This window comes from Oncorhynchus mykiss, chromosome 22 (assembly GCF_057628025.1).
Source record: "Oncorhynchus mykiss isolate SJ-2025 chromosome 22, ASM5762802v1, whole genome shotgun sequence".
In the NCBI taxonomy this organism is placed as follows: Eukaryota; Metazoa; Chordata; class Actinopteri; order Salmoniformes; family Salmonidae; genus Oncorhynchus; species Oncorhynchus mykiss.
This window is the reverse complement of record NC_143043.1, coordinates 53,535,705-53,562,952: the sequence shown is the minus strand read 5'-3', so window position 1 is coordinate 53,562,952 and position 27,248 is coordinate 53,535,705. Positions and strand designations below refer to the sequence as shown.

Genomic DNA, 27,248 nt, shown 5'->3' with positions numbered 1-27,248 from the left:
TGAGATAATATCAGTCTGTTAACATTAACATTATTATAACATCTATGTGCTTGTTTTGATGACAAAAACGCTTCAAAATTCACAAAAAAAGTAACATTAGCCGATGGAGATTATCTCATAGAAACACAATGTATCAGATCTCTTTAGCCTTTGTTTTACCACAGACCTTATGTTCAACGTTTATCTCACCCCCCCCAAAAAAACAACCCCCCGTCAAAACCCCTAAACCTATAGGCTTTGACCAATAAGCCATGGAGGAGTTAGTGTCTACAAAAATACGCCATTGTTACTGCTCTCTATACCTATAATTCTTTATAGAGAGTCAGCTTTCATCAGCCTTTGTCTGTTAAAAGAAGGAGGGACTTCCCTGTTCTCTTCCACCACCAACCAGACTCTGCTGTAGCTTCCTGCTGGGGCTGTCTGCCCCCCCCCCCCCCCACGGCATATAAAACTCCCACCCCTTCCTTCCTGCTGCAGTTCTGCCTTCTCTTCTGAATCCTAAACGTCAGCCTGTGAAGAAAAAGAAAAACCAGACAAAATGGTGAGTACTGACTGCTGACGTAGATGATAAAATCCCCCTTTTTCTTAATTCGTTCTCTCATTCTTTCTTTCACATGGCGTTCATATTCAATGATGGGCTTAGATAAGGCTGATGATTGTAAAGGACGGATTTGGAGGAAAATAATGTGTATGATGGTGATTATTCTGTTACAAAAATACCATGTGATTCTCTGCATTTTCCCTTTTAGATGCTATATATACACTGTTTATACTGGTTTAAATATTTATATTGTATCATTTTGGTAAACAAATATTCTCGTGACAGAATCATCTATAGCCATGCATCAAATGTGGGTCAGATTTCAGTGTTCTAATGTCTATCTATTTAGTCATTGTTCTACTTGGTAATGAACTATCCACTGTGTAAATAGAAAACCTCTTAGCTTCCGGGGAAAAAAAAAAACATGAATTACTGATCATTTGGATGTTCTGTGATTTAAAAAACAATCATTTCTGCCATTCTGAGAGGAGGATGGAATGATTGAGCACAAAGGAGAACAGGGAGGAGCGATCTGTGATGTTAGCCATTTTCTCTACAGATTTTAGGGTATGTGTGAGAGATATCTCACGCTGTTACACTGCAATGAGTGTGCAGCTGGACTGGGGGTGGGGGAGGAAAGAGAAAAAGAGGGAGGGAAAAAAGAGGAGAGAGGAGGAGGGATGAGGAGAGAGGAGGAGGGCGGGATAGAGGGTCCAGGGGTGGAGAGGAGGAGGGGGGAGGAGAGAGCAGGAGGGGGTAGGAGAGAGGAGGAGGGGTGAGGAGAGAGCAGGAGGGGGAAGAAGGGAGGAAGGGTGAGAAGGGGAGAGGAGGGGGTGATTGGGGTGAGGAGAGAGGGGGAGAAGGGGAGAGGAGGAGGGGGGAGAAGGGGAGAGGAGGAGGGGGGAGAAGGGGTGAGGAGAGAGGGGGAGGGGGTAGAAGGGGAGAGGAGGAGGGGGGAGAAGGGTAGAGGAGGAGGGGGGAGAAGGGGTGAGGAGAGAGGGGGAGGGGGTAGAAGGGGAGAGGAGGAGGGGGGAGAAGGGGAGATGAGGAGGGGGGAGAAGGGGTGAGGAGAGAGGAGGAGGGGGAGAAGGAGAGAGGAGGAGGGTGAGAAGGGGAGAGGAGGAGGGGGGAGAAGGGGAGAGGAGGAGGTGGGGAAGGGGAGAGGAGGAGGGGTGGCCCACAGGAACAAGACCTTTTCCTCTCTGGTCCTCTGCTCTTAAAGATACAGGGTCATAAATAACGATCTGTCGTCAAATGTCAGAGGGGCGGCAGGGTAGCCTAGTGGTTAGAGCGTTGGACTAGTAACCGGAAGGTTGTGAGTTCAAACCCCTGAGCTGACAAGGTACAAATCTGTCGTTCTGCCCCTGAACAGGCAGTTAACCCACTGTTCCCAGGCCGTCATTGAAAATAAGAATTTGTTCTTAACTGACTTGCCTGGTTAAATAAAGGTAAAAAAAATAAAAAAAAAATAAAGAATTTGCAAGATGACGTGCAGTATTAGTATCATACACTCAAGATAGTGGTCACACTATTCAGCCGAATACATCCAGGATAGCCTAGCGTAGCCAATGACTTTGCTTAAATGTCATTTTGCTAAATCGGGTTGACAATTTCCCTCATGTATTTAAAAAAAAAATCAGATTTTACTTTCACTTAATCACAGTGATCTTATAGTAATAGATTTATGATTGATTCTGCATTACACTACAATACACAACAATACATTACAATACACTGCAATACACTACAATACATTACATTACATTACACTACAATACATTACAATACATTACAATACACTGCAATACACTACAATGCACTACAATACATTACAATACACTACAATACATTACATTACAATACATTACAATACACTACAATACACTACAATACATTACATTACAATACACTACATTACACTACAATACATTACAATACACTACAATACATTACAATACACTACAATGCACTACAATACATTACAATACATTACAATACACTACAATGCACTACAATACATTACAATACACTACAATACACTACAATACATTACATTACAATACACTACAATACATTAGAATACACTACAATACACTACAATACATTACATTACAATACACTACAATACATTAAAATACACTACAATACAGTACAATACATTACAATACACTACATTACACTACAATACATTACATTACAATACACTACAATACATTACATTACAATACACTACAATACACTACAATACACTACAATACATTACAATACATTACAATACACTACAATCCATACATTACAATACACTACAATATGCTACAATACATTCCATTACAATACACTACAATACACTACAATACAGTACAATACACTACAATACACTACAATACACTACAATACATTACACTACATTACAATACACTAATATACACTAAAATACAGTACAATACACTACAATACATTACAATACATTACATTAAAATACACTACAATACACTACATTACAATACATTACAATACACTACAATGCATTACATTACAATACACTACACTACATTACAATACATTACACTACACTACATTACAATACATTACACTACAATGCATTACATTACAATACACTACAATGCATTACATTACAATACACTACACTACATTACAATACATTACACTACAATGCATTACATTACAATACACTACAATACACTACAATACATTACAATACACTACAATACATTACAATACACTACAATACATTACTTAACAATACACTACAATACAATACAATACACTAATATACACTAAAATACACTACAATACACTACAATAACTTACAATACACTACAACACTACATTACAATACACTACAATACATTACAATACATTACATTACAATACACTACAATACATTACAATACATTACATTACAATACACTACAATACACTACAATACAGTACAATACACTACAATACAATACACTGCAATACATTACAATACAATACAATACACTACAATACAGTACAATACACTACAATACATTACAATACAATACAATACACTGCAATACACTACAATACACTACATTACATTACATTACATTACAATACACTACAATACACTACATTACATTATATTACAATACAATACACTAAAATAGACTAAAATACATTACAATACATTACAATACACTGCAATACATTACAATACACTACAATACACTACATTACATTACATTACATTACAATACACTACAATACATTACACTACAATAGACTAAAATACATTACAATACATTACAATACACTACAATACACTACAATACATTACACTACAATACATTACATTACAATACACTACAATAGACTAAAATACATTACAATACATTACAATACACTACAATACACTAAAATACATTACAATACATTACAATACACTACAATACACTACAATACATTACACTACAATACATTACATTACAATACACTACAATAGACTAAAATACATTACAATACATTACAATACACTACAATACACTACAATACATTACAATACACTGCAATACACTACAATACATTACATTACAATACAATACACTACAATACATTATATTCCAAAACACTACAATACATTACAATACATTACAATACACTACAATACATTACAATACACTACAATGCACTACAATACACTACAATACATTACAATACACTACAATACATTACAATACACTACAATACATTACAATACACTACAATACACTACAATACACGACAATACACTACAATACACTAAAATACATTACAATACACTACAATGCACTACAATACACTACAATACATTACAATACACTACAATACATTACAATACACTACAATACATTACAATACACTACAATACACTACAATACACTACAATACACTACAATACATTACAATGCAATTTAAACTGTCTGAAATTGCTTTTAACCTTCATGTTCATCCCTCCACTCCATTATATATTTACTTCAGTGTGTCATTTAACGTGTAAAGACATTATTTAATTGACATTTCCCTGTAGTTGATCTCTTAATGTATCACGTGTTTTTGTTCTACCTTGTCATTGTTACTGATGACTGCATTGTTGGAGTTAGAGCTAGCGAGAAAGACATTTCACTGAACGTGTGCGTGTGACATTAAACCTTGAGCCCTCTCTCTTTCAGCGTGAGTGTATTTCCATGCATGTGGGCCAAGCCGGAGTCCAGATGGGTAACGCCTGTTGGGAGCTGTACTGCCTGGAACATGGGATCCAGCCGGACGGACAGATGCCCAGTGACAAGACCTGTGGAGGTGGAGACGACTCCTTCAACACCTTCTTCAGTGAGACCGGAGCCGGAAAGCATGTCCCCCGAGCCATCTTCGTAGATCTGGAGCCCACTGTCATCGGTAAGATGAGACTCCTGAAATCCTGGAGATTTCCTATTGGATTATGGTTTACAAGCTTTGAATGATTTGATATTCTGTCCCAAGATATTCCTCATATTCAAACTATTAGGATATTCTAAATCTACCTTTGTCTTTCAGATGAGGTGAGGACAGGTATCTATCGTCAGTTGTTTCACCCTGAGCAGCTGATCACTGGTAAGGAAGATGCTGCCAACAACTACGCCCGCGGTCACTACACCATTGGCAAGGAGATCATTGACATTGTGCTGGACAGGACACGCAAACTGGTGAGTCGTCATTCTGAAACAGGCCTCTAACTAGGGTTCTACACAGAACCTTTTTCATTCTAGAACGTTCTTCAGAAACCTTCTCTATGGAAGAAAGCATTTTAAAATGGTCAAAAAGTTCTACCTGGAACCATAAAGGGTTATTTTACAGGGACAAGCCGAAGAACCTTTTATGATTCTAGGTAGAACATGGAAACAGGTTCTCCATTATCTTCTTACTGCTATAACATAAGGTAACATCTAACAATGTTATTGTACCATTTCTCCATTTAGGCTGACCAGTGTACAGGTCTCCAGGGGTTCCTCATCTTCCACAGCTTCGGAGGAGGCACAGGTTCTGGTTTCACCTCCCTGCTGATGGAACGTCTGTCTGTCGACTACGGAAAGAAGTCTAAGCTGGAGTTTGCCGTTTACCCAGCTCCCCAGGTGTCCACGGCTGTGGTGGAGCCCTACAACTCCATCCTGACCACTCACACCACCCTGGAGCACTCTGACTGTGCCTTCATGGTGGACAATGAGGCCATCTATGACATCTGCCGTAGGAACCTTGACATTGAGCGTCCCTCATACACCAACCTCAACAGGCTCATTGGTCAGATCGTCTCCTCCATCACTGCCTCCCTGCGTTTCGATGGAGCCCTGAATGTTGATCTGACAGAGTTCCAGACCAACTTGGTGCCCTACCCCCGTATCCACTTCCCTCTGGCCACCTATGCCCCTGTCATCTCCGCTGAGAAGGCCTATCACGAGCAGCTGTCAGTCGCTGACATCACCAACGCCTGCTTTGAGCCGGCCAATCAGATGGTGAAGTGTGACCCTCGTCACGGCAAATACATGGCCTGCTGTCTCCTGTACCGTGGTGACGTTGTTCCCAAAGATGTCAACTCTGCCATCGCTGCCATCAAAACCAAGAGGAGTATCCAGTTTGTGGACTGGTGTCCCACTGGCTTCAAGGTGGGTATCAACTACCAGCCCCCTACGGTGGTTCCTGGAGGAGACCTGGCCAAGGTCCAGAGGGCTGTGTGCATGCTGAGTAACACCACAGCCATCGCTGAGGCCTGGGCCCGTCTGGACCACAAGTTTGACCTGATGTATGCCAAGAGAGCCTTTGTGCACTGGTACGTTGGTGAGGGCATGGAGGAGGGAGAGTTCTCTGAGGCCAGAGAAGACATGGCAGCCCTGGAGAAGGACTATGAAGAGGTGGGCACTGACAGCGTGGGAGAAGAGGATGAGGAGGGAGAGGAATATTAAAAGGCTAAACATGCTTTGCCACCTTACATTCCAACACTGTTGGAGTCCTACACTTAACATGACAGCAACACATTCCCCACTGCAGTGTTAACAGTCTCTGTTACATCTAGTCATGTTGTGTGTATTCTCAATAAACGCATCGTAAACGAACTCAACTGTATGTGGATGTTTTTAGACTCGAAGATGGTCTATGATTGACTTTCAAATAAGCAGCTTGTATTATAACAAGCTTTTATAAGGCTGCAGCTTCAAATAAGTGTTTTTAATGGTAGTGTCTGCTAGACTAGAACAGGCTTTATGTCTGCTAGATTAGAACAGGCTTTATGTCTGCTAGATTAGAACAGGCTCCATGTCTGCTAGATTAGAACAGGCTCCATGTCTGCTAGATTAGAACAGGCTTTATGTCTGCTAGATTAGAACAGGCTTTATGTCTGCTAGAATAGAATGGGCTTTATGTCTGCTAGATTAGAACAGGCTTTATGTCTACTAGATTAGAACAGGCTTTATGTCTACTAGACTTGAACAGGCTTTATGTCTGCTAGATTAGAACAGGCTTTATATCTACTAGATTAGAACAGGCTTTATGTCTGCTAGATTAGAACAGGCTTTATGTCTGCTAGACTTGAACAGGCTTTATGTCTGCTAGATTAGAACAGGCTTTATGTCTGCTAGATTAGAACAGGCTTTATGTCTGCTAGATTAGAACAGGCTTTATGTCTGCTAGATTAGAACAGGCTTTATGTTTGCTAGATTAGAACAGGCTTTATGTCTGCTAGATTAGAACAGGCTTTATGTTTGCTAGATTAGAACAGGCTTTATGTCTGCTAGACTTGAACAGGCTTTATGTCTGCTAGATTAGAACAGGCTTTATGTCTGCTAGATTAGAACAGGCTTTATGTCTGCTAGATTAGAACAGGCTTTATGTCTGCTAGATTAGAACAGGCTTTATGTCTGCTAGATTAGAACAGGCTTTATGTCTGCTAGATTAGAACAGGCTTTATGTCTGCTAGATTAGAACAGGCTTTATGTTTGCTAGATTAGAACAGGCTTTATGTCTGCTAGATTAGAACAGGCTTTATGTTTGCTAGACTTGAACAGGCTTTATGTCTGCTAGATTAGAACAGGCTTTATGTCTGCTAGATTAGAACAGGCTTTATGTCTGCTAGATTAGAACAGGCTTTATGTCTGCTAGATTAGAACAGGCTTTATATCTACTAGATTAGAACAGGCTTTATGTCTGCTAGATTAGAACAGGCTTTATGTCTGCTAGATTAGAACAGGCTTTATGTTTGCTAGATTAGAACAGGCTTTATGTCTGCTAGATTAGAACAGGCTTTGTGTTTGCTAGACTAGAACAGGCTTTATGTCTGCTAGATTAGAACAGGCTTTATGTCTGCTAGATTAGAACAGGCTTTATGTCTGCTAGATTAGAACAGGCTCCATGTTTGCTAGACTAGAACAGGCTTTATGTCTGCTAGATTAGAACAGGCTTTATGTCTGCTAGACTAGAACAGGCTTTATGTTTGCTAGATTGCAGGTATCCGTCCCGCTGGTATCTGTTTGTTAGGTATTCTAGTTGTTAGAGCGTTGGGCTGGTTACCGAAAGGTTGCTAGATCGTATCTCTGAGCTGACAGTGTAAAAATACACCCAGAGTGAAAAGAGGAAAAGCTCTGGAGATGTTTCATACTTACATAGCTGTAACTTGTCTATCCGTGGTCACTATGACGATGAAGACTTTAATAATACAATATTAAACGTGTCAGCTTTGTTTTGATGTTACTGTGCATATTTCCATAAGTGTTCTTTTGAGATGGGCTATATTACTGTTTAAAAAAAATAAATAAAAATTGCCTCTGAAATGAGTAGGACAAGACAATAGCTCTGCCGTCCTTTAGACATTTCCTCATCTAGCCACTAGATGGGAGCAAAGACCACTAAATGACTGTGAGTGATCGTTATCGACAGGCAGTGTGGCATCGAAATCGTATTAGTCAAACGCTTCATAAACAACAGGTGTAACCTAACAGTGAAATGCCTACTTTATTTGTTATTATTATTATTATTTATTTACTTTATTTGTTATTAAAAAAGAAAGAAAGAAAGAAAATAGAGAAATAATAGAAAAGTAAAACACGTAATACTAATAGTATATTATTACGCGTAGTAATAATAATAGCTATATATTATTTTATTTTTTATTTAACTCTTATTTTACCAGGTATATACAAGGGGTACCAGTACAGAGACAATGTGCAGGGGTACGAGGGAACTGAGGAAGATATGTACATATAACTAGGAATAAAGTGACAGATCGATAACAGTAGCAGCAGCGCATGTGACGAGTCACATAAAGTTACTGCAAAAAGGGTCGATGCGGATGTTTCGTGTCAACTATTTAACTAACTATTTATCAGTCTTATGGCTTGGGGATAGAAGCTGTTCAGGGTCCTGTTGGTTCCAGACTTGGTGTATCGGGTAGCAGAGAGAACAGTTTATGACTTGTGCGGCTGGAGTCTTTGCCAATTTTTTATGGCCTTCCTCGCTTGGTGTAGAGATCCTGGATGGTAGGACACATGGCCCCAGTGATGCACTGGGCCATACACACTACCCCCTGTAGCGCCTTGCGGTCAGATGACGAGCAGTTACCATACCAGGCGGTAATGCAACCAGTCAAGATGCTCTAATTCATTTTTTTATTGAACCTTTATTTAACTAGGCAAGTCAGTAAAGAACACATTTTTATTTACAATGACTGCCTCCTGCAGCCAAACCTGGATGACTCTGGGCCAATTGTGTGCCGCCCTATGGGGCTCCCAATCACAGCCGGATGTGATTCAGCCTGGATTCAAACCAGGGACTGTAATGACATCTCTTGCACTGAGATGCAGTGCCTTAGACCGCTGCGCCACTCGGGAGACCAAATGGTGCAGCTGTAGAACTTTTGAGGATGTGAGGACCCATGCCAAATCTTTTAAGCCTCTCTTTACGACTGTGTTGGCTGTGTTTGGACCACGATAGGTCCTTAGTGATGTGGACACCAAGGAACTTGAAGATCTTGACCTGCTCCAGTACAGCCCCGTCGATGTGAATGGGTTTTGTGCTCTGCCCTCCGTTTCCTACAGTCCACGATCAGCTCCTTTATCTTGCTGACGTTGAGAGGTTGTTATCCTTGCACCGCAATGCCAGGTCTCTGACCTCCGCCCTATAGGCTGACTCATCGTGGTTGGTGATCAGGCCTACCACGTTGTGATGGTGTTGGAGTAGTGCGCGGCCAAACAGTCATGGGTGAACAGGGAGTACAGAAGGGGACTAAGAACACACTACTAAGGGACCCCTGTGTTGAGGGTCAACATGGCGGATGTGTTGTAATATGCCAGAGTTGTGGACTAGAGTCACATGACTTGGATTCAATTCTGACTCAAGTCAAATTTGATGACTTGAGATTCGACTTGATATACAATTACTTGAGACTTGACTTAGCCTTGGATCCTCAAGACTTGGGACTCGACTTTGATTTCAGACTGATGACTTTAAATGATCTGACCAGGGTTTCTACAGTGTAATGTTCTGTAAATTACTGATGTCCCCTTTAAGGATTGAGCACCCTTGGTCATGCGCAGTGTTGTTCTATGTTATTCTGGTACTAACTCGTTTTAGTAAATGTGAAGCTCCAGTTCAACTTCTTGTATTCAGAGTCTTTCTTATTATATAAATAAGTAATACGAGCTAAGACACTACATACAGTCAGAGACAGTAGCCTCAGCATTGCCCTTGCAACAAAACTATGCAACAGATTGGCTAGTGAAATGCACACTTGGCCCTCTGATTGGACTAGAAAACTGTCAATTAAAACAGGTCTGGTGCGCTAGCGAACAGATTGCTGATTTGCTGAACAGCAATAGGATCGGGTTCAAAGCAAATGTCAAATTGTAGGGGAGAGAGGATTGGCATAAATTAATATGCAGCTCCATAAATTGTTTGGTGATCAAGAATATTAAGGGACTGTACGTTATTTGTAATGAGGGATACCTGGAGAAAATCAGACCTCTCTGCAATGAAAATGGATGGCTCTTTCTTCAGTAAAATATATATTTTACCCGACCCTCCCTGAACGCTTGAAAAGAAAACCAGTGACGCTCCGCTATACCCCAAATAACAATAAAAACAAAGTGGATAGCAGAGAACATGGCTACCGTTTACCCTCACTTCTTGGGCAGACCAGAGTCTTAGATGTGCAGTTTTAGAAACAGTTATATGTTCTGTAAGTATTACATGGCAAAGTAGCCAGAAGTTTGTGGATTCACAGACCACCGCTAGAAGGGTAGGTGTGACACCCATTACACTAAAAGCACTGCATGAATCTATCATCTTACTTGCGGTTCAAGAAAAGAAATAGCCTTTTTATAAACCCATTTCGTGCAATTCTTCATAATTTTACATGACTGGAGACAATAATAATCTTTTTTTAACACAATTCTTCATCATTTTACATGACTGGAGACGAGAATAATCTTTTTTAATACAATTCTTCATAATTTTACATGACTGGAGACAAGAATAATCTTTTTTAACACAATTCTTCATCATTTTACATGACTGGAGACGAGAATAATCTTTTTTAATACAATTCTTCATAATTTTACATGACTGGAGACAAGAATAATCTTTTTTAATACAATTCTTCATAATTTTACATGACTGGAGACAAGAATAATCTTTTTTAACACAATTCTTCATCATTTTACATGACTGGAGACAAGAATAATCTTTTTTAATACAATTCTTCATAATTTTACATGACTGGAGACAAGAATAATCTTTTTTAATACAATTCTTCATAATTTTACATGACTGGAGACAAGAATAATCTTTTTTAATACAATTCTTCATAATTTTACATGACTGGAGACAAGAAGAATCTTTTTTAATACAATTCTTTATAATTTTACATGACTGGAGACAAGAAGAATCTTTTTTAATACAATTCTTCATAATTTTACATGACTGGAGACAAGAATAATCTTTTTTAATACAATTCTTCATAATTTTACATGACTGGAGACAAGAAGAATCTTTCTTAACACAATTCTTCATCATTTTACATGACTGGAGACAAGAATAATCTTTTTTAATACAATTCTTTATAATTTTACATGACTGGAGACAAGAATAATCTTTTTTAATACAATTCTTTATAATTTTACATGACTGGAGACAAGAATAATCTTTTTTAATACCCGTCACAGGCCGGCTCATAGCCTTGTGACAAAAATGAGGGGACACGAACAGGTATAGCCCAATCAAAAAGGTTGTTTACTATAAACCAAAAACGATTAACTTTAAACAAAGAAAAAGGAATGAGGTGTGAAAGTATCATAATGTAGGGTGTATGTAAAGGGCAGGGATGCCTGAATCTGTGTGTGTGTGTGTGAATATGACTGAGTGAAAACTAAGTAAAACTACAAAGGAACAGACAAAACAGGATCATACCTGGAGGAGCAGAGAGAGAGAAAAGAGTGGTTAGTGAAGCAGTTGAAATACCTTGAGCCCAGGTGGCTCCAATCACTAACGACCCTCCTCTGCCTGCAGGAGGAACCGCCCCTGCAATGCAGAGGAGGGGCCGTGACAACCACAACAGAGCATGACAATGAATGAGAGCCTGCTTACATCCAATCAAATTTTATTGGTCACATACAGATGGTTAGTAGATGTTATTGTGAGTGTAGCGAAATGCTTGTGCTTCTAATTTCGACAGTGCAGCAATATCTAACAAGTAATATCTAACAATTCCACAACAAATACCTAATGGAATAAGGAATGGAATGAGAATACAGAAATATAAATATATGGATGACAGAGAGAAATGGAGAAATGACAGAGCAGCATAGGCTAAGATGCAATAGATGGTATAGAATAGAGTATATACATACAGTATGAGATGAGTAATGCAAGATATGTAAACATTATTAAAGTAACTAGTGTTCCATTTATTAAAGTGGCCAATGATTTCAAGTCTGTATGTAGGCAGCAGCCTCTCTCTGCTAGCGATGGCTGTTTAACAGTCTGATGGCCTTGATATAGAAGTTGTTTCTCAGTCTCTCGGTCACAGCTTTGATGCACCTGTACTGACCACGCCATCTGGATGATAGCGTTTGTGAGGTTTTTAGGTGACAAGCCAAATTTCTTCAGCCTCCCGAGTTTGAAGAGGTGCTGTTGCACCTTCTTCACCACACTGTCTTTGTGGGAAGACCATTTCAGTTTGTCAGTGATGTGTACACCGAGGAACTTAAAACTTTCCACCTTCTCCACTGCTGTCCTGTCGATGTGGATAGTGGGGGGTGGGTGCTCCCTCTGCTGTTTCCTGAAGTACACGATCCTCTCCTTTGTTTTGTTGACGTTGAGAGAGAGAGGTTGTTTTCCTGACACCACACTCTGAGGGCCCTCACCTCTTCCCTCAGGTGCTGCAGCACCAGAGACTTTTGATTGCAATTGTGAACAAAAAAGGATAGTCTGAATTTGGAACAGTGGAAAAGTTGTCAATCAACTATAAAAATTGAGCGTAACAGAACCAGTTACAACTGAAGTATCTGATAAGAAATGAATTTGAGAAAAAATATATTAGTTTACCACAACAGCCTCATAATCATTGTAATGAACACAATGGGAGAATGAGAGTTGTTTTGAAGCACAGGGCGCAGCAGGTCTTTATTGTAAAGGACCACAGGAGGAGCTGGGTCCAGGGGCAGGCAGAAGGTCATACACAGGAGGAGCTGGGTCCAGGGGCAGGCAGAAGGTCATACACAGGAGGAGCTGGGTCCAGGGGCAGGCAGAAGGTCATACACAGGAGGAGCTGGGTCCAGAGGCAGGCAGAAGGTCATACACAGGAGGAGCTGGGTCCAGGGGCAGGCAGAAGGTCATACAAAGGAGGACCTGGGTCCAGGGGCAGGCAGAAGGTCATACAAAGGAGGACCTGGGTCCAGGGGCAGGCAGAAGGTCATACACAGGAGGAGCTGGGTCCAGGGGCAGGCAGAAGGCCATACACAGGAGGAGCTGGGTCCAGGGGCAGGCAGAAGGTCATACACAGGAGGAGCTGGGTCCAGGGGCAGGCAGAAGGTCATACACAGGAGGAGCTGGGTCCAGGGGCAGGCAGAAGGTCATACACAGAGGGTCCAAAAAGGCAACAGTACAGGCAGGGAAAAGACTAGTAACGTCATCTGGGAGATCAGGCAAAAGGTTGACAACAGGAAATCCGATAGGCTAAAGTACAGGCAGGGAAAAGCTATCATACACGGGAAGAGTAAATCATGGGAAAAACAGAGCTCCGAATAGAAGTGTCACAAAACAAACAATACCTCACAATAATGGGGTGTAAAGAACTGAACTAAATAGTGAACAGGTGATCAGAATTCAGGTGATTGGGATCTGGAGAGTGAGCTGTGTTCAGGGGACCTACCTGTTTGAGAGTGTGAGCTGGAAGGTGAGCTGGAGAGTGAGCTGTGTTCAGGGGACCTACCTGTTTGAGAGTGTGAGCTGGAAGGTGGGCTGGAGAGTGAGCTGCGTTCAGGGGACCTACGTGTTTGAGAGTGTGAGCTGGAAGGTGGGCTGGAGAGTGAGCTGCGTTCAGGGGACCTACGTGTTTGAGAGTGTGAGCTGGAAGGTGGGCTGGAGAGTGAGCTGCGTTCAGGGGACCTACGTGTTTGAGAGTGTGAGCTGGAAGGTGGGCTGGAGAGTGAGCTGCGTTCAGGGGACCTACGTGTTTGAGAGTGTGAGCTGGAAGGTGGGCTGGAGAGTGAGCTGTGTTCAGGGGACCTACCTGTTTGAGAGTGTGAGTTGGAAGGTGGGCTGGAGAGTGAGCTGTGTTCAGGGGACCTACGTGTTTGAGAGTGTGAGTTGGAAGGTGGGCTGGAGAGTGAGCTGTGTTCAGGGGACCTACGTGTTTGAGAGTGTGAGTTGGAAGGTGGGCTGGAGAGTGAGCTGTGTTCAGGGGACCTACGTGTTTGAGAGTGTGAGTTGGAAGGTGGGCTGGAGAGTGAGCTGTGTTCAGGGGACCTACGTGTTTGAGAGTGTGAGTTGGAAGGTGGGCTGGAGAGTGAGCTGTGTTCAGGGGACCTACGTGTTTGAGAGTGTGAGTTGGAAGGTGGGCTGGAGAGTGAGCTGTGTTCAGGGGACCTACGTGTTTGAGAGTGTGAGTTGGAAGGTGGGCTGGAGAGTGAGCTGTGTTCAGGGGACCTACGTGTTTGAGAGTGTGAGTTGGAAGGTGGGCTGGAGAGTGAGCTGTGTTCAGGGGACCTACGTGTTTGAGAGTGTGAGCTGGAAGGTGGGCTGGAGAGTGAGCTGTGTTCAGGGGACCTACGTGTTTGAGAGTGTGAGTTGGAAGCAGATGTTACAATCATCAGGTAGGCCTATATGCACTGGTAACTTTTATTCATTTGAGAAACTATCATTCTTTTTCTAATGTGTTTTATTTTATTTTATTCCATGATATTGTTGTTACAAAATAGATTCGTGTTGACTGTGATTAGGTGCATGGGAATATAAGAGCACCTGTTAGGCTAAATTAACAAACTAGGCATGCATAGCTCACCATATGATCCTCAAACCAAAGACTGGCCAAACTAGGCATGCATAGCTCACCATATGATCCTCAAACCAAAGACTGGCCAAACTAGGCATGCATAGCTCACCATATGATCCTCAAACCAAAGACTGGCCAAACTCCTGTTTCTAAAAGTGAATTCAAAGGCATTGTAGAACGACTGTATAGTCTACTAAATCATTTTTCTTTTCATTGCTATTTTACTCTAACTAATACAGTCTAAGTGCGAAATGTATAGGCATGCCGTTGAAGTGCTATTGTTAATGAGTTGTTGAAATGCTGAGCTTGCTTCTGCCAGCCTGTAGCGTGTCACAATGTTTCACAATGTGTTTCTTAAATGGCAGGCCATAGCCTTTAAATAATAATAATAATAATATAGCCTAAATCATTAATTTTAATTCCTTCCTTAGGCTACCTGGCTAGCTCCTGACTGATTTTAGAGTTAGCATGTTGCTTAATAGCCTGGCTTGTTCCTGACTGATTTAGAGTTAGCTTGTTGTTTAATAGCCTGGCTAGCTCCTGACTGATTTAGAGTTAGCTTGTTGTTAAATACCCTGACTAGCTCCTGACTGATTTAGAGTTAGCTTGTTGTTTAATAGCCTGGCTAGCTCCTGACTGATTTAGAGTTAGCTTGTTGTTTAATAGCCTGGCTAGCTCCTGACTGATTTAGAGTTAGCTTGTTGTTAAATACCCTGACTAGCTCCTGACTGATTTAGAGTTAGCTTGTTGTTAAATACCCTGACTAGCTCCTGACTGATTTAGAGTTAGCTTGTTGTTTAATACCCTGACTAGCTCCTGACTGATTTAGAGTTAGCTTGTTGTTTAATAGCCTGGCTTGTTCCTGACTGATTTAGAGTTAGCTTGTTGTTAAATACCCTGACTAGCTCCTGACTGATTTAGAGTTAGCTTGTTGTTTAATAGCCTGGCTAGCTCCTGACTGATTTAGAGTTAGCTTGTTGTTTAATAGCCTGGCTAGCTCCTGACTGATTTAGAGTTAGCTTGTTGTTTAATAGCCTGGCTAGCTCCTGACTGATTTAGAGTTAGCTTGTTGTTTAATAGCCTGGCTAGCTCCTGACTGATTCAGAGTTAGCTTGTTGTGTAATAGCCTGGCTAGCTCCTGACTGATTTAGAGTTAGCTTGTTGTTTAATAGCCTGGCTAGCTCCTGACTGATTTAGAGTTAGCTTGTTGTTAAATACCCTGACTAGCTCCTGACTGATTTAGAGTTAGCTTGTTGTTTAATACCCTGACTAGCTCCTGACTGATTTAGAGTTAGCTTGTTGTTTAATAGCCTGGCTTGTTCCTGACTGATTTAGAGTTAGCTTGTTGTTAAATACCCTGACTAGCTCCTGACTGATTTAGAGATAGCTTGTTGTTTAATAGCCTGGCTAGCTCCTGACTGATTTAGAGTTAGCTTGTTGTTTAATAGCCTGGCTAGCTCCTGACTGATTTAGAGTTAGCTTGTTGTTTAATAGCCTGGCTAGCTCCTGACTGATTTAGAGTTAGCTTGTTGTTTAATAGCCTGGCTAGCTCCTGACTGATTTAGAGTTAGCTTGTTGTTTAATAGCCTGGCTAGCTCCTGACTGATTTAGAGTTAGCTTGTTGTTAAATACCCTGACTAGCTCCTGACTGATTTAGAGTTAGCTTGTTGTTAAATACCCTGACTAGCTCCTGACTGATTTAGAGTTAGCTTGCTGTTTAATACCCTGGCTTGTTCCTGACTGATTTAGAGTTAGCTTGTTGTTTAATAGCCTGGCTAGCTCCTGACTGATTTAGAGTTAGCTTGTTGTTTAATAGCCTGTTGAACTGTTGAACTCCCATTGATAGTGACAGAATCACACACTGCTTCCCGGGCGAAGTCCATTTTTTTTTTGTCTTCTTGGTTATAGAAGGTTGTGAATGTCATAGACAAATCAAAGATATCTCGTATACGTCGGAGTCATGTCTTTCCCCTGGCATTTTACAGCTTGTTTCTATCATAAAGCATTGCGAACTAAAGCGTGGCTGTACATCACTTCATATTGGTTTTGACGAATAAACAAGTTGTGGAGTGGGTCGAGTCTTGGCCCTTCACTGGCCAATCAGAAAGTTGCTCCATGGGTAAATACTGTATGTGACTGCTTCAAGTTGTCTTTTATGTATTGCCTTGGAATGAACTCAAATTCGAATGTTAGTCCGTTATGGTTTGTTAAATCTTTGAATCAAAATGTTTTTATAACAACAGCAATAAATGAATGTAAAATGTAATGACATCATAAAACCTCTAGGATAAAAAAGACACTAGGCATAGCTGTTGAACCAGACTTCTTTATAATAGGCCTGTAAGGGTGCGTGTTGGTGGCAGGGAAGTCAGGCGCAGGAGATCGAACTTGGTATAAAACAGAGCCGTTTTAATAAGTGCTCAAAAACTCTGAAAACCAAAATATACAAAATAATACAAGTGGGTACAAAACCCGTCGCACACCAGAACATATCTTGCACCATGCTTACAAACAAACAATCACTGACAAAGACAATGAGGGGGAACAGAGGGTTAAATACACAACATGTAATGGATGGGATTGAAACCAGGTGAGATACAAGACAAGACAAAACCAAAGGAAAATGAAAAGAGGATCAGCGATGGCTAGAAGGTTGGTGACATTGACCGCCCGAACAAGGAGAGGGACCGACTTCGGCGGGAAGTCGTGACAGAGTGTAAAATTAAGATTCAATACACTGCATTTCAAACAGTCAGGAATGATCTAATGAAATCAGGACTTGTAAAATTATACCTAGGCTAAATATAAGCCTTCCACAACCACAAGACCCACTAATAATTCAATTATTTTATCAAAACAGTTTAACCTGCTTTTTTTCGGTTGTTGCAATAATCACTGATCTGGCTTTCAAGTCTGTCTATGGAAAATAAACGGAGGAAGTCGTGACAAGGCCTTAAACCTACAGAGAGAGAAGAGAGGAAATGAGGAGGCTCTACAGAGAGAGGAGAGAGGAAATGAGGAGGCTCTACGGAGGAGGAGAGAGGAAATGAGGAGGCTCTACGGAGGAGGAGAGAGGAAATGAGGAGGCTCTACAGAGAGAGGAGAGAGGAAATGAGGAGGCTCTACAGAGAGAGGAGAGAGGAAATGAGGAGGCTCTACAGAGAGAGGAGAGAGGAAATGAGGAGGCTCTACGGAGGAGAGAGGAAATGAGGAGGCTCTACAGAGAGAGGAGAGAGGAAATGAGGAGGCTCTACAGAGAGAGGAGAGAGGAAATGAGGAGGCTCTACAGAGAGAGGAGAGAGGAAATGAGGAGGCTCTACAGAGAGAGGAGAGAGGAAATGAGGAGGGTCTACAGAGAGAGGAGAGAGGAAATGAGGAGGCTCTACAGAGAGAGGAGAGAGGAAATGAGGAGGCTCTACAGAGAGAGGAGAGAGGAAATGAGGAGGCTTGGGTTTTGAGCGAAATGGAAAACGAGCAATTGTTACTGGGAAATGACTTCTAAATTAGAAGCTCAGCGGGAATTCACAGAGGTTCTCATCTGTCGTTTCATGAAGGTCATGTAGCCTACATCACGGAGTATTATTGTGACCATGTGTCCTGTTGGCGCTTTCAAGACACACTAGGAACTCTGGGGAAAAAGGTCAAAAGTGGAAGTTCTAGAGCAGGGTTTCCTAAACACGGCACATGTCTCTATTATTCCGGTTGTGCATAATATATCCGCACGTAATAGGTACATGTAGGTAGTGGCAAAGTAGTTATGCACAGATAATAAACAGAGAGTAGCAGAAGCAGAAAAAAAGGGGAGCGGGGGGGGGTCAATGAAAATATTCCGGGAAGTAGCCATTTGATTAGCTGTTCAGCAGTCTGATGGCTTGGGGGTAGAAGCTGTTCAGCAGTCTGATGGCTTGGGGATAGAAGCTGTTCAGCAGTCTGATGGATTGGGGATAGAAGGTGTTCAGCAGTCTGATGGCTTGGGGGTAGAAACTGTTCAGCAGTCTGATGGCTTGGGGGTAGAAGCTGTTCAGCAGTCTGATGGCTTGGGGGTAGAAGCTGTTCAGCAGTCTGATGGCTTGAGGGTAGAAGCTGTTCAGCAGTCTGATGGCTTGGGGATAGAAGCTGTTCAGCAGTCTGATGGCTTGGGGGTAGAAGCTGTTCAGCAGTCTGATGGCTTGAGGATAGAAGGTGTTCAGCAGTCTGATGGCTTGGGGGTAGAAGTTGTTCAGCAGTCTGATGGCTTGGGGGTAGAAGTTGTTCAGCAGTCTGATGGCTTGGGGGTTGAAGCTGTTCAGCAGTCTGATGGCTTGGGGGTAGAAGGTGTTCAGCAGTCTGATGGCTTGGGGGTAGAAGCTGTTCAGCAGTCTGATGGCTTGGGGGTAGAAGTTGTTCAGCAGTCTGATGGCTTGGGTGTTGAAGCTGTTCAGCAGTCTGATGGCTTGGGGATAGAAGCTGTTCAGCAGTCTGATGGCTTGGGGGTAGAAGCTGTTCAGCAGTCTGATGGCTTGGGGGTAGAAGCTGTTCAGCAGTCTGATGGCTTGGGGATAGAAGGTGTTCAGCAGTCTGATGGCTTGGGGATAGAAGGTGTTCAGCAGTCTGATGGCTTGGGGGTAGAAACTGTTCAGCAGTCTGATGGCTTGGGGGTAGAAGCTGTTCAGCAGTCTGATGGCTTGGGGATAGAAGGTGTTCAACAGTCTGATGGCTTGGGGATAGAAGGTGTTCAGCAGTCTGATGGCTTGGGGGTAGAAGCTGTTCAGCAGTCTTATGGCTTGGGGGTAGAAGCTGTTCAGCAGTCTGATGGCTTGGGGGTAGAAGCTGTTCAGCAGTCTGATGGCTTGGGGGTAGAAGCTGTTCAGCAGTCTGATGGCTTGGGGGTAGAAGCTGTTCAGCAGTCTGATGGCTTGGGACCTAGACTCGGCACTCCGGTACTGCTTACCGTGCGGTAACAAGAGAGAACAGTCTATGACCAGGGTGGCTGGAGTCTTTGACAAATTAGGGCCTTCCTCTGACACCGCCTGGTATAGAGGTCCTGGATGGTAAGAAGCTTGGCCCCAGTGATGTACTGGGCCGTACGCACAACCCTCTGTAGATCCTTGCGAATGGAGGCCTGAGCATTCGCTTTATCCGACGAGTGTCAGAGAGGGATTTTTTTCTCGTCTGGTAGGCTTGCGTCACTGGGCAGCTTGCGTCAGAGCCAGTGTAGTAGGCGTAGATGTTAGTCCTGTATTGATGCTTTACCTGTTTGATGGTTCGTCGGAGGGTATAGCGGGATTTCTGATAAGTAACTTTTTTTGTAGTATATTCTAGCTGGTTTTCCTATACATTGGCAGAACAGAACGGCAGTAAACTTAAGGGGGGAGGGTTTCTCTTTGTTAACAAGCCCTGAATGCTGATTGGTTGACACCCGTGGTATATCAGACCGTATACCACGGGTATGACAAAACATTAGTTTTTATGGTTCTAATTACGTTGGTAACCAGTTTATAATAGCAATAAGGCACCTTGGGGGTTTGTTGTATACGGCCAATATACCATGGCTAAGGGCCTTATTTCTTGATTATGTTCCTGCCCCCAACCATCCGCCGAAGAAAAAAATTGGCCCGCGGCTGAATCTAGTTACCAAGAGAGTTTTCATCTATATTTTTAGGTTGTTGCCTATTTACAACCACAAACCAAATGCTGGCACTAAGACCGGACTCAACCAGCTGTGTAAGGCCATAAGCAAACAAGAAAACACAAATTCATAGGCGGCGCTCCTAGTGGCCAGCGATTTTAATGAAGGAAAATGTAAATCCTTCTTACCTAATGTCACCTGTGCAACTAGAGACAAAAAAAACTCTAGATCATCTGTATTCCACACACAGAGACACAGTCAAAGCTCTCCCTCACCCTCCATTTGTCAAATCTGACCATAACTCTATCCTCCTCATTCCTGCTTACAAAAAAAAATAAAACTCAAACAGGAAGTACCAGTGAAGCGCTCAATACTGGAAACACTTATCCCCCTCACTAGCTTTTTTAAAATTTTTATTTATTTATTTATTTTTCTAATTTTACCCCTTTTTCTCCCCAATTTTGTGGTATCCAATTGTTGTAGTAGCTACTATCTTGTCTCATCGCTACAACTCCCGTACGGGCTCGGGAGAGACGAAGGTTGAAAGTCATGCGTCCTCCGATACACAACCCAACCAAGCCGCACTGCTTCTTAACACAGCACGCATCCAACCCGGAAGCCAGCCGCACCAATGTGTCGGAGGAAACACCGTGCACCTGGCAACCTTGGTTAGCGCACACTGCGCCCGGCCCGCCACAGGAGTCGCTGGTGCGCGATGAGACAAGGACACCCCTACCGACCAAGCCCTCCCTAACCCGGGCGACGCTAGGCCAATTGTGCGTCGCCCCACGGACCTCCCGGTCGCGGCCGGTTACGACAGAGCCTGGGCACAAACCCAGGGACTCTGATGGCACAGCTGGCGCTGCAGTACAGCGCCCTTAACCACTGCACCACCCGGGAGGCCCCCTCACTAGCTTTAAGCACCCGCTGTCAAAGCAGCTCACAGATTACTGCACCTGTACATAGCCCATCTATAATTTAGCCCAAACAACTACCTCTCCCCCTACTGTATTTATTTATTTATTTTGCTCCTTTGCACCCCATTATTTTTATTTCTTCTTTGCACATTCTTCCACTGCAAATCTACCATTCCAGTGTTTTACTTGATATATTGTATTTACTTTGCCACCATGGCCTTTTTTGCCTTTACCTCCCTTATCTCACCTCATTTGCTCACATCGTATATAGACTTATTTTTCTACTGTATTATTGACTGTATGTTTGTTTTACTCCATGTGTAACTCTGTGTTGTTGTATGTGTCGAACTGCTTTGCTTTATCTTGGCCAGGTCGCAATTGTAAATGAGAACTTGTCCTCAACTGGCCTACCTGGTTAAATAAAGGTGTTCTCAACTAGCCTACCTGGTTAAATAAAGATGTTCTCAACTGGCCTACCTGGTTAAATAAAGATGTTCTCAACTTGCCTACCTGGTTAAATAAAGGTGTTCTCAACTGGCCTACCTGGTTAAATAAAGGTGTTCTCAACTAGCCTACCTGGTTAAATAAAGGTGTTCTCAACTGGCCTACCTGGTTAAATAAAGGTGTTCTCAACTAGCCTACCTGGTTAAATAAAGGTGTTCTCAACTGGCCTACCTGGTTAAATAAAGGTGTTCTCAACTAGCCTACCTGGTTAAATAAAGGTGTTCTCAACTAGCCTACCTGGTTAAATAAAGGTGTTCTCAACTGGCCTACCTGGTTAAATAAAGGTGTTCTCAACTGGCCTACCTGGTTAAATAAAGGTGTTCTCAACTAGCCTACCTGGTTAAATAAAGGTGTTCTCAACTAGCCTACCTGGTTAAATAAAGGTGTTCTCAACTGGCCTACCTGGTTAAATAAAGATGTTCTCAACTGGCCTACCTGGTTAAATAAAGGTGTTCTCAACTGGCCTACCTGGTTAAATAAAGGTGTTCTCTACTAGACTACCTGGTTAAATAAAGGTGTTCTCAACTAGCCTATCTGGTTAAATAAAGGTGTTCTCAACTAGCCTACCTGGTTAAATAAAGGTGTTCTCAACTGGCCTACCTGGTTAAATAAAGGTGTTCTCAACTGGCCTACCTGGTTAAATAAAGGTGTTCTCAACTGGCCTACCTGGTTAAATAAAGGTGTTCTCAACTAGCCTACCTGGTTAAATAAAGATGTTCTCAACTAGCCTACCTGGTTAAATAAAGGTGTTCTCAACTGGACTACCTGGTTAAATAAAGGTGTTCTCAACTAGCCTACCTGGTTAAATAAAGGTGTTCTCAACTGGCCTACCTGGTTAAATAAAGATGTTCTCAACTGGCCTACCTGGTTAAATAAAGGTGTTCTCAACTGGCCTACCTGGTTAAATAAAGGTGTTCTCAACTAGCCTACCTGGTTAAATAAAGGTGTTCTCAACTGGCCTACCTGGTTAAATAAAGGTGTTCTCAACTAGCCTACCTGGTTAAATAAAGGTGTTCTCAACTGGCCTACCTGGTTAAATAAAGGTGTTCTCAACTAGCCTACCTGGTTAAATAAAGGTGTTCTCAACTGGCCTACCTGGTTAAATAAAGGTGTTCTCAACTAGCCTACCTGGTTAAATAAAGGTGTTCTCAACTGGCCTACCTGGTTAAGTAAAGGTGTTCTCAACTGGCCTACCTGGTTAAATAAAGATGTTCTCAACTGGCCTACCTGGTTAAATAAAGGTGTTCTCAACTGGCCTACCTGGTTAAATAAAGGTGTTCTCAACTAGCCTACCTGGTTAAATAAAGGTGTTCTCAACTGGCCTACCTGGTTAAATAAAGGTGTTCTCAACTAGCCTATCTGGTTAAATAAAGGTGTTCTCAACTAGCCTACCTGGTTAAATAAAGGTGTTCTCAACTGGCCTACCTGGTTAAATAAAGGTGTTCTCAACTGGCCTACCTGGTTAAATAAAGGTGTTCTCAACTGGCCTACCTGGTTAAATAAAGGTGTTCTCAACTAGCCTACCTGGTTAAATAAAGATGTTCTCAACTAGCCTACCTGGTTAAATAAAGGTGTTCTCAACTGGCCTACCTGGTTAAATAAAGGTGTTCTCAACTAGCCTACCTGGTTAAATAAAGGTGTTCTCAACTGGCCTACCTGGTTAAATAAAGATGTTCTCAACTGGCCTACCTGGTTAAATAAAGGTGTTCTCAACTGGCCTACCTGGTTAAATAAAGGTGTTCTCAACTAGCCTACCTGGTTAAATAAAGGTGTTCTCAACTGGCCTACCTGGTTAAATAAAGGTGTTCTCAACTAGCCTATCTGGTTAAATAAAGGTGTTCTCAACTAGCCTACCTGGTTAAATAAAGGTGTTCTCAACTGGCCTACCTGGTTAAATAAAGGTGTTCTCAACTGGCCTACCTGGTTAAATAAAGGTGTTCTCAACTGGCCTACCTGGTTAAATAAAGGTGTTCTCAACTAGCCTACCTGGTTAAATAAAGATGTTCTCAACTAGCCTACCTGGTTAAATAAAGGTGTTCTCAACTGGCCTACCTGGTTAAATAAAGGTGTTCTCAACTAGCCTACCTGGTTAAATAAAGGTGTTCTCAACTGGCCTACCTGGTTAAATAAAGGTGTTCTCAACTGGCCTACCTGGTTAAATAAAGGTGTTCTCAACTGGCCTACCTGGTTAAATAAAGGTGTTCTCAACTGGCCTACCTGGTTAAATAAAGGTGTTCTCAACTGGCCTACCTGGTTAAATAAAGGTGTTCTCAACTGGCCTACCTGGTTAAATAAAGGTGTTCTCAACTGGCCTACCTGGTTAAATAAAGGTGTTCTCAACTGGTCTACCTGGTTAAATAAAGGTGTTCTCAACTGGCCTACCTGGTTAAATAAAGGTGTTCTCAACTGGCCTACCTGGTTAAATAAAGGTGTTCTCAACTAGCCTACCTGGTTAAATAAAGGTGTTCTCAACTGGCCTACCTGGTTAAATAAAGATGTTCTCAACTAGCCTACCTGGTTAAATAAAGGTGTTCTCAACTGGCCTACCTGGTTAAATAAAGGTGTTCTCAACTGGCCTACCTGGTTAAATAAAGGTGTTCTCAACTGGCCTACCTGGTTAAATAAAGGTGTTCTCAACTAGCCTACCTGGTTAAATAAAGGTGTTCTCAACTGGCCTACCTGGTTAAATAAAGGTGTTCTCAACTGGCCTACCTGGTTAAATAAAGGTGTTCTCAACTAGCCTACCTGGTTAAATAAAGGTGTTCTCAACTGGCCTACCTGGTTAAATAAAGGTGTTCTCAACTAGCCTACCTGGTTAAATAAAGGTGTTCTCAACTAGCCTACCTGGTTAAATAAAGGTGTTCTCAACTGGCCTACCTGGTTAAATAAAGGTGTTCTCAACTAGCCTACCTGGTTAAATAAAGGTGTTCTCAACTGGCCTACCTGGTTAAATAAAGGTGTTCTCAACTGGCCTACCTGGTTAAATAAAGGTGTTCTCAACTAGCCTACCTGGTTAAATAAAGGTGTTCTCAACTGGCCTACCTGGTTAAATAAAGGTGTTCTCAACTGGCCTACCTGGTTAAATAAAGGTGTTTTCAACTAGCCTACCTGGTTAAATAAAGGTGTTCTCAACTGGCCTACCTGGTTAAATAAAGGTGTTCTCAACTAGCCTACCTGGTTAAATAAAGGTGTTCTCAACTAGCCTACCTGGTTAAATAAAGGTGAAATAAATAAATAAAAAAATAAAAAATACAGAAGTGGTCCAATGAAACAGATGCAACAGGACTGTTTCCCTAGCACAGACTTGAATATATTACGGGGACTCATCCAATGGGATTGAGGAGTTTACCACATCAGTCACTAGCTTCATTAAGTGCATCGAAAACGTTGTCCCCACAGTGACCAGTGACCAAACGTACATATCCCAACCAGAAGCCATTGATTACAAGCAACACTCGCACTGAGCTAAATGCTAGTGCAATCACTAACGGGCTACCACCCGGTTACTCAACCCTGCACCTTAGATGCTGCAGCCCCATGTACATAGACATGGAATCACTTTAATAATGGAACACTGGTCACTTTAATAATGGAACACTGGTCATTTTAATAATGGAACACTGGTCACTTTAATAATGGAACACTGGTCACTTTAATAATGTAAAACGAATTACTTTAATAATGGAACACTGGCCACTTTAATAATGGAACACTGGTCACTTTAATAATGGAACACTGGTCACTTTAATAATGGAACACTGGCCACTTTAATAATGGAACACTGGCCACTTTAATAATGGAACACTGGTCACTTTAATAATGGAACACTGGTCACTTTAATAATGTAAAACTAGTTACTTTAATAATGGAACACTGGCCACTTTAATAATGGAACACTAGTCACTTTAATAATGGAAAACTAGTCACTTTAATAATGGAACACTGGTCACTTTAATAATGGAACACTGGTCACTTTAATAATGGAACACTGGTCACTTTAATAATGGAACACTGGTCACTTAAATAATGGAACACTGGGTCACTTTAATAATGGAACACTGGCCACTTTAATAATGGAACACTGGCCACTTTAATAATGGAACACTAGTCACTTTAATAATGGAACACTGGTCACTTTAATAATGGAACACTGGTCACTTTAATAATGGAACACTGGTCACTTTAAAATTGGAACACTGGTCACTTTAATAATGGAACACTGGTCACTTTAATAATGGAACACTGGTCACTTTAATAATGGAACACTGGTCACTTTAATAATGGAACACTGGTCACTTTAATAATGGAACGCTGGTCACTTTAATAATGGAACACTGGTACCTTTAATAATGGAACACTGGCCACTTTAATAATGGAACACTGGTCACTTTAATAATGGAACACTAGTCACTTTAATAATGGAACACTGGTCACTTTAATAATGGAACACTAGTCACTTTAATAATGGAACACTGGTCACTTTAATAATGGAACACTGGCCACTTTAATAATGGAACGCTGGTCACTTTAATAATGGAACACTGGTACCTTTAATAATGGAACACTGGCCACTTTAATAATGGAACACTGGTCACTTTAATAATGTTTACATACTGCTTTACTCATCTCATATGTATATACTGTATTCTGTTCTACTGTATTTACTCATCTCATATGTATATACTGTATTCTGTTCTACTGTATTTACTCATCTCATCTGTATATACTGTATTCTGTTCTACTGTATTTACTCATCTCATATGTATATACTGTATTCTGTTCTACTGTATTTACTCATCTCATCTGTATATACTGTATTCTGTTCTACTGTATTTACTCATCTCATATGTATATACTGTATTCTACTGTATTTACTAATCTCATCTGTATATACTGTATTCTGTTCTACTGTATTTTAGTCTATGCCACTCTGACAATGCTCATCCTAATATTTATATATTTCTTAATTTCATTTGTTTACTTTTAGATGTGTGTATTGTTGTAAAATGTTAGATACTACTGCACTGTTGGAGCTAGGAACACAAGCATTTAGCTACACCCACAATAACATCTGTTAAAAATGTGTATGTGACCAATACAGTTTGATTTGATTTAGAGCTGCCTGCTTTTAAGGATAAGGTTCTG

At 41.5% G+C, this 27,248-nt stretch overlaps 1 protein-coding gene and 1 long non-coding RNA gene across 2 annotated transcripts in view; one reads left to right on the top strand and one right to left on the bottom strand.

Annotated features, from left to right (window-relative positions):
• Positions 1–27,248, bottom strand: part of LOC149972915 (uncharacterized) — a 1,172,247-nt gene that overhangs the window by 1,107,095 nt on the left and 37,904 nt on the right. The gene's annotated exons all lie outside the window — the stretch shown is intronic.
• On the top strand, positions 4,739–6,645 carry LOC110501958 (tubulin alpha chain). The gene is made up of 3 exons (XM_090216335.1): positions 4,739–4,960; positions 5,099–5,247; positions 5,521–6,645. The coding sequence occupies exons 1-3, from the start codon at positions 4,753–4,755 to the stop codon at positions 6,496–6,498; spliced, it is 1,335 nt and encodes a 444-aa protein (XP_090072461.1). The 5' UTR covers positions 4,739–4,752; the 3' UTR covers positions 6,499–6,645.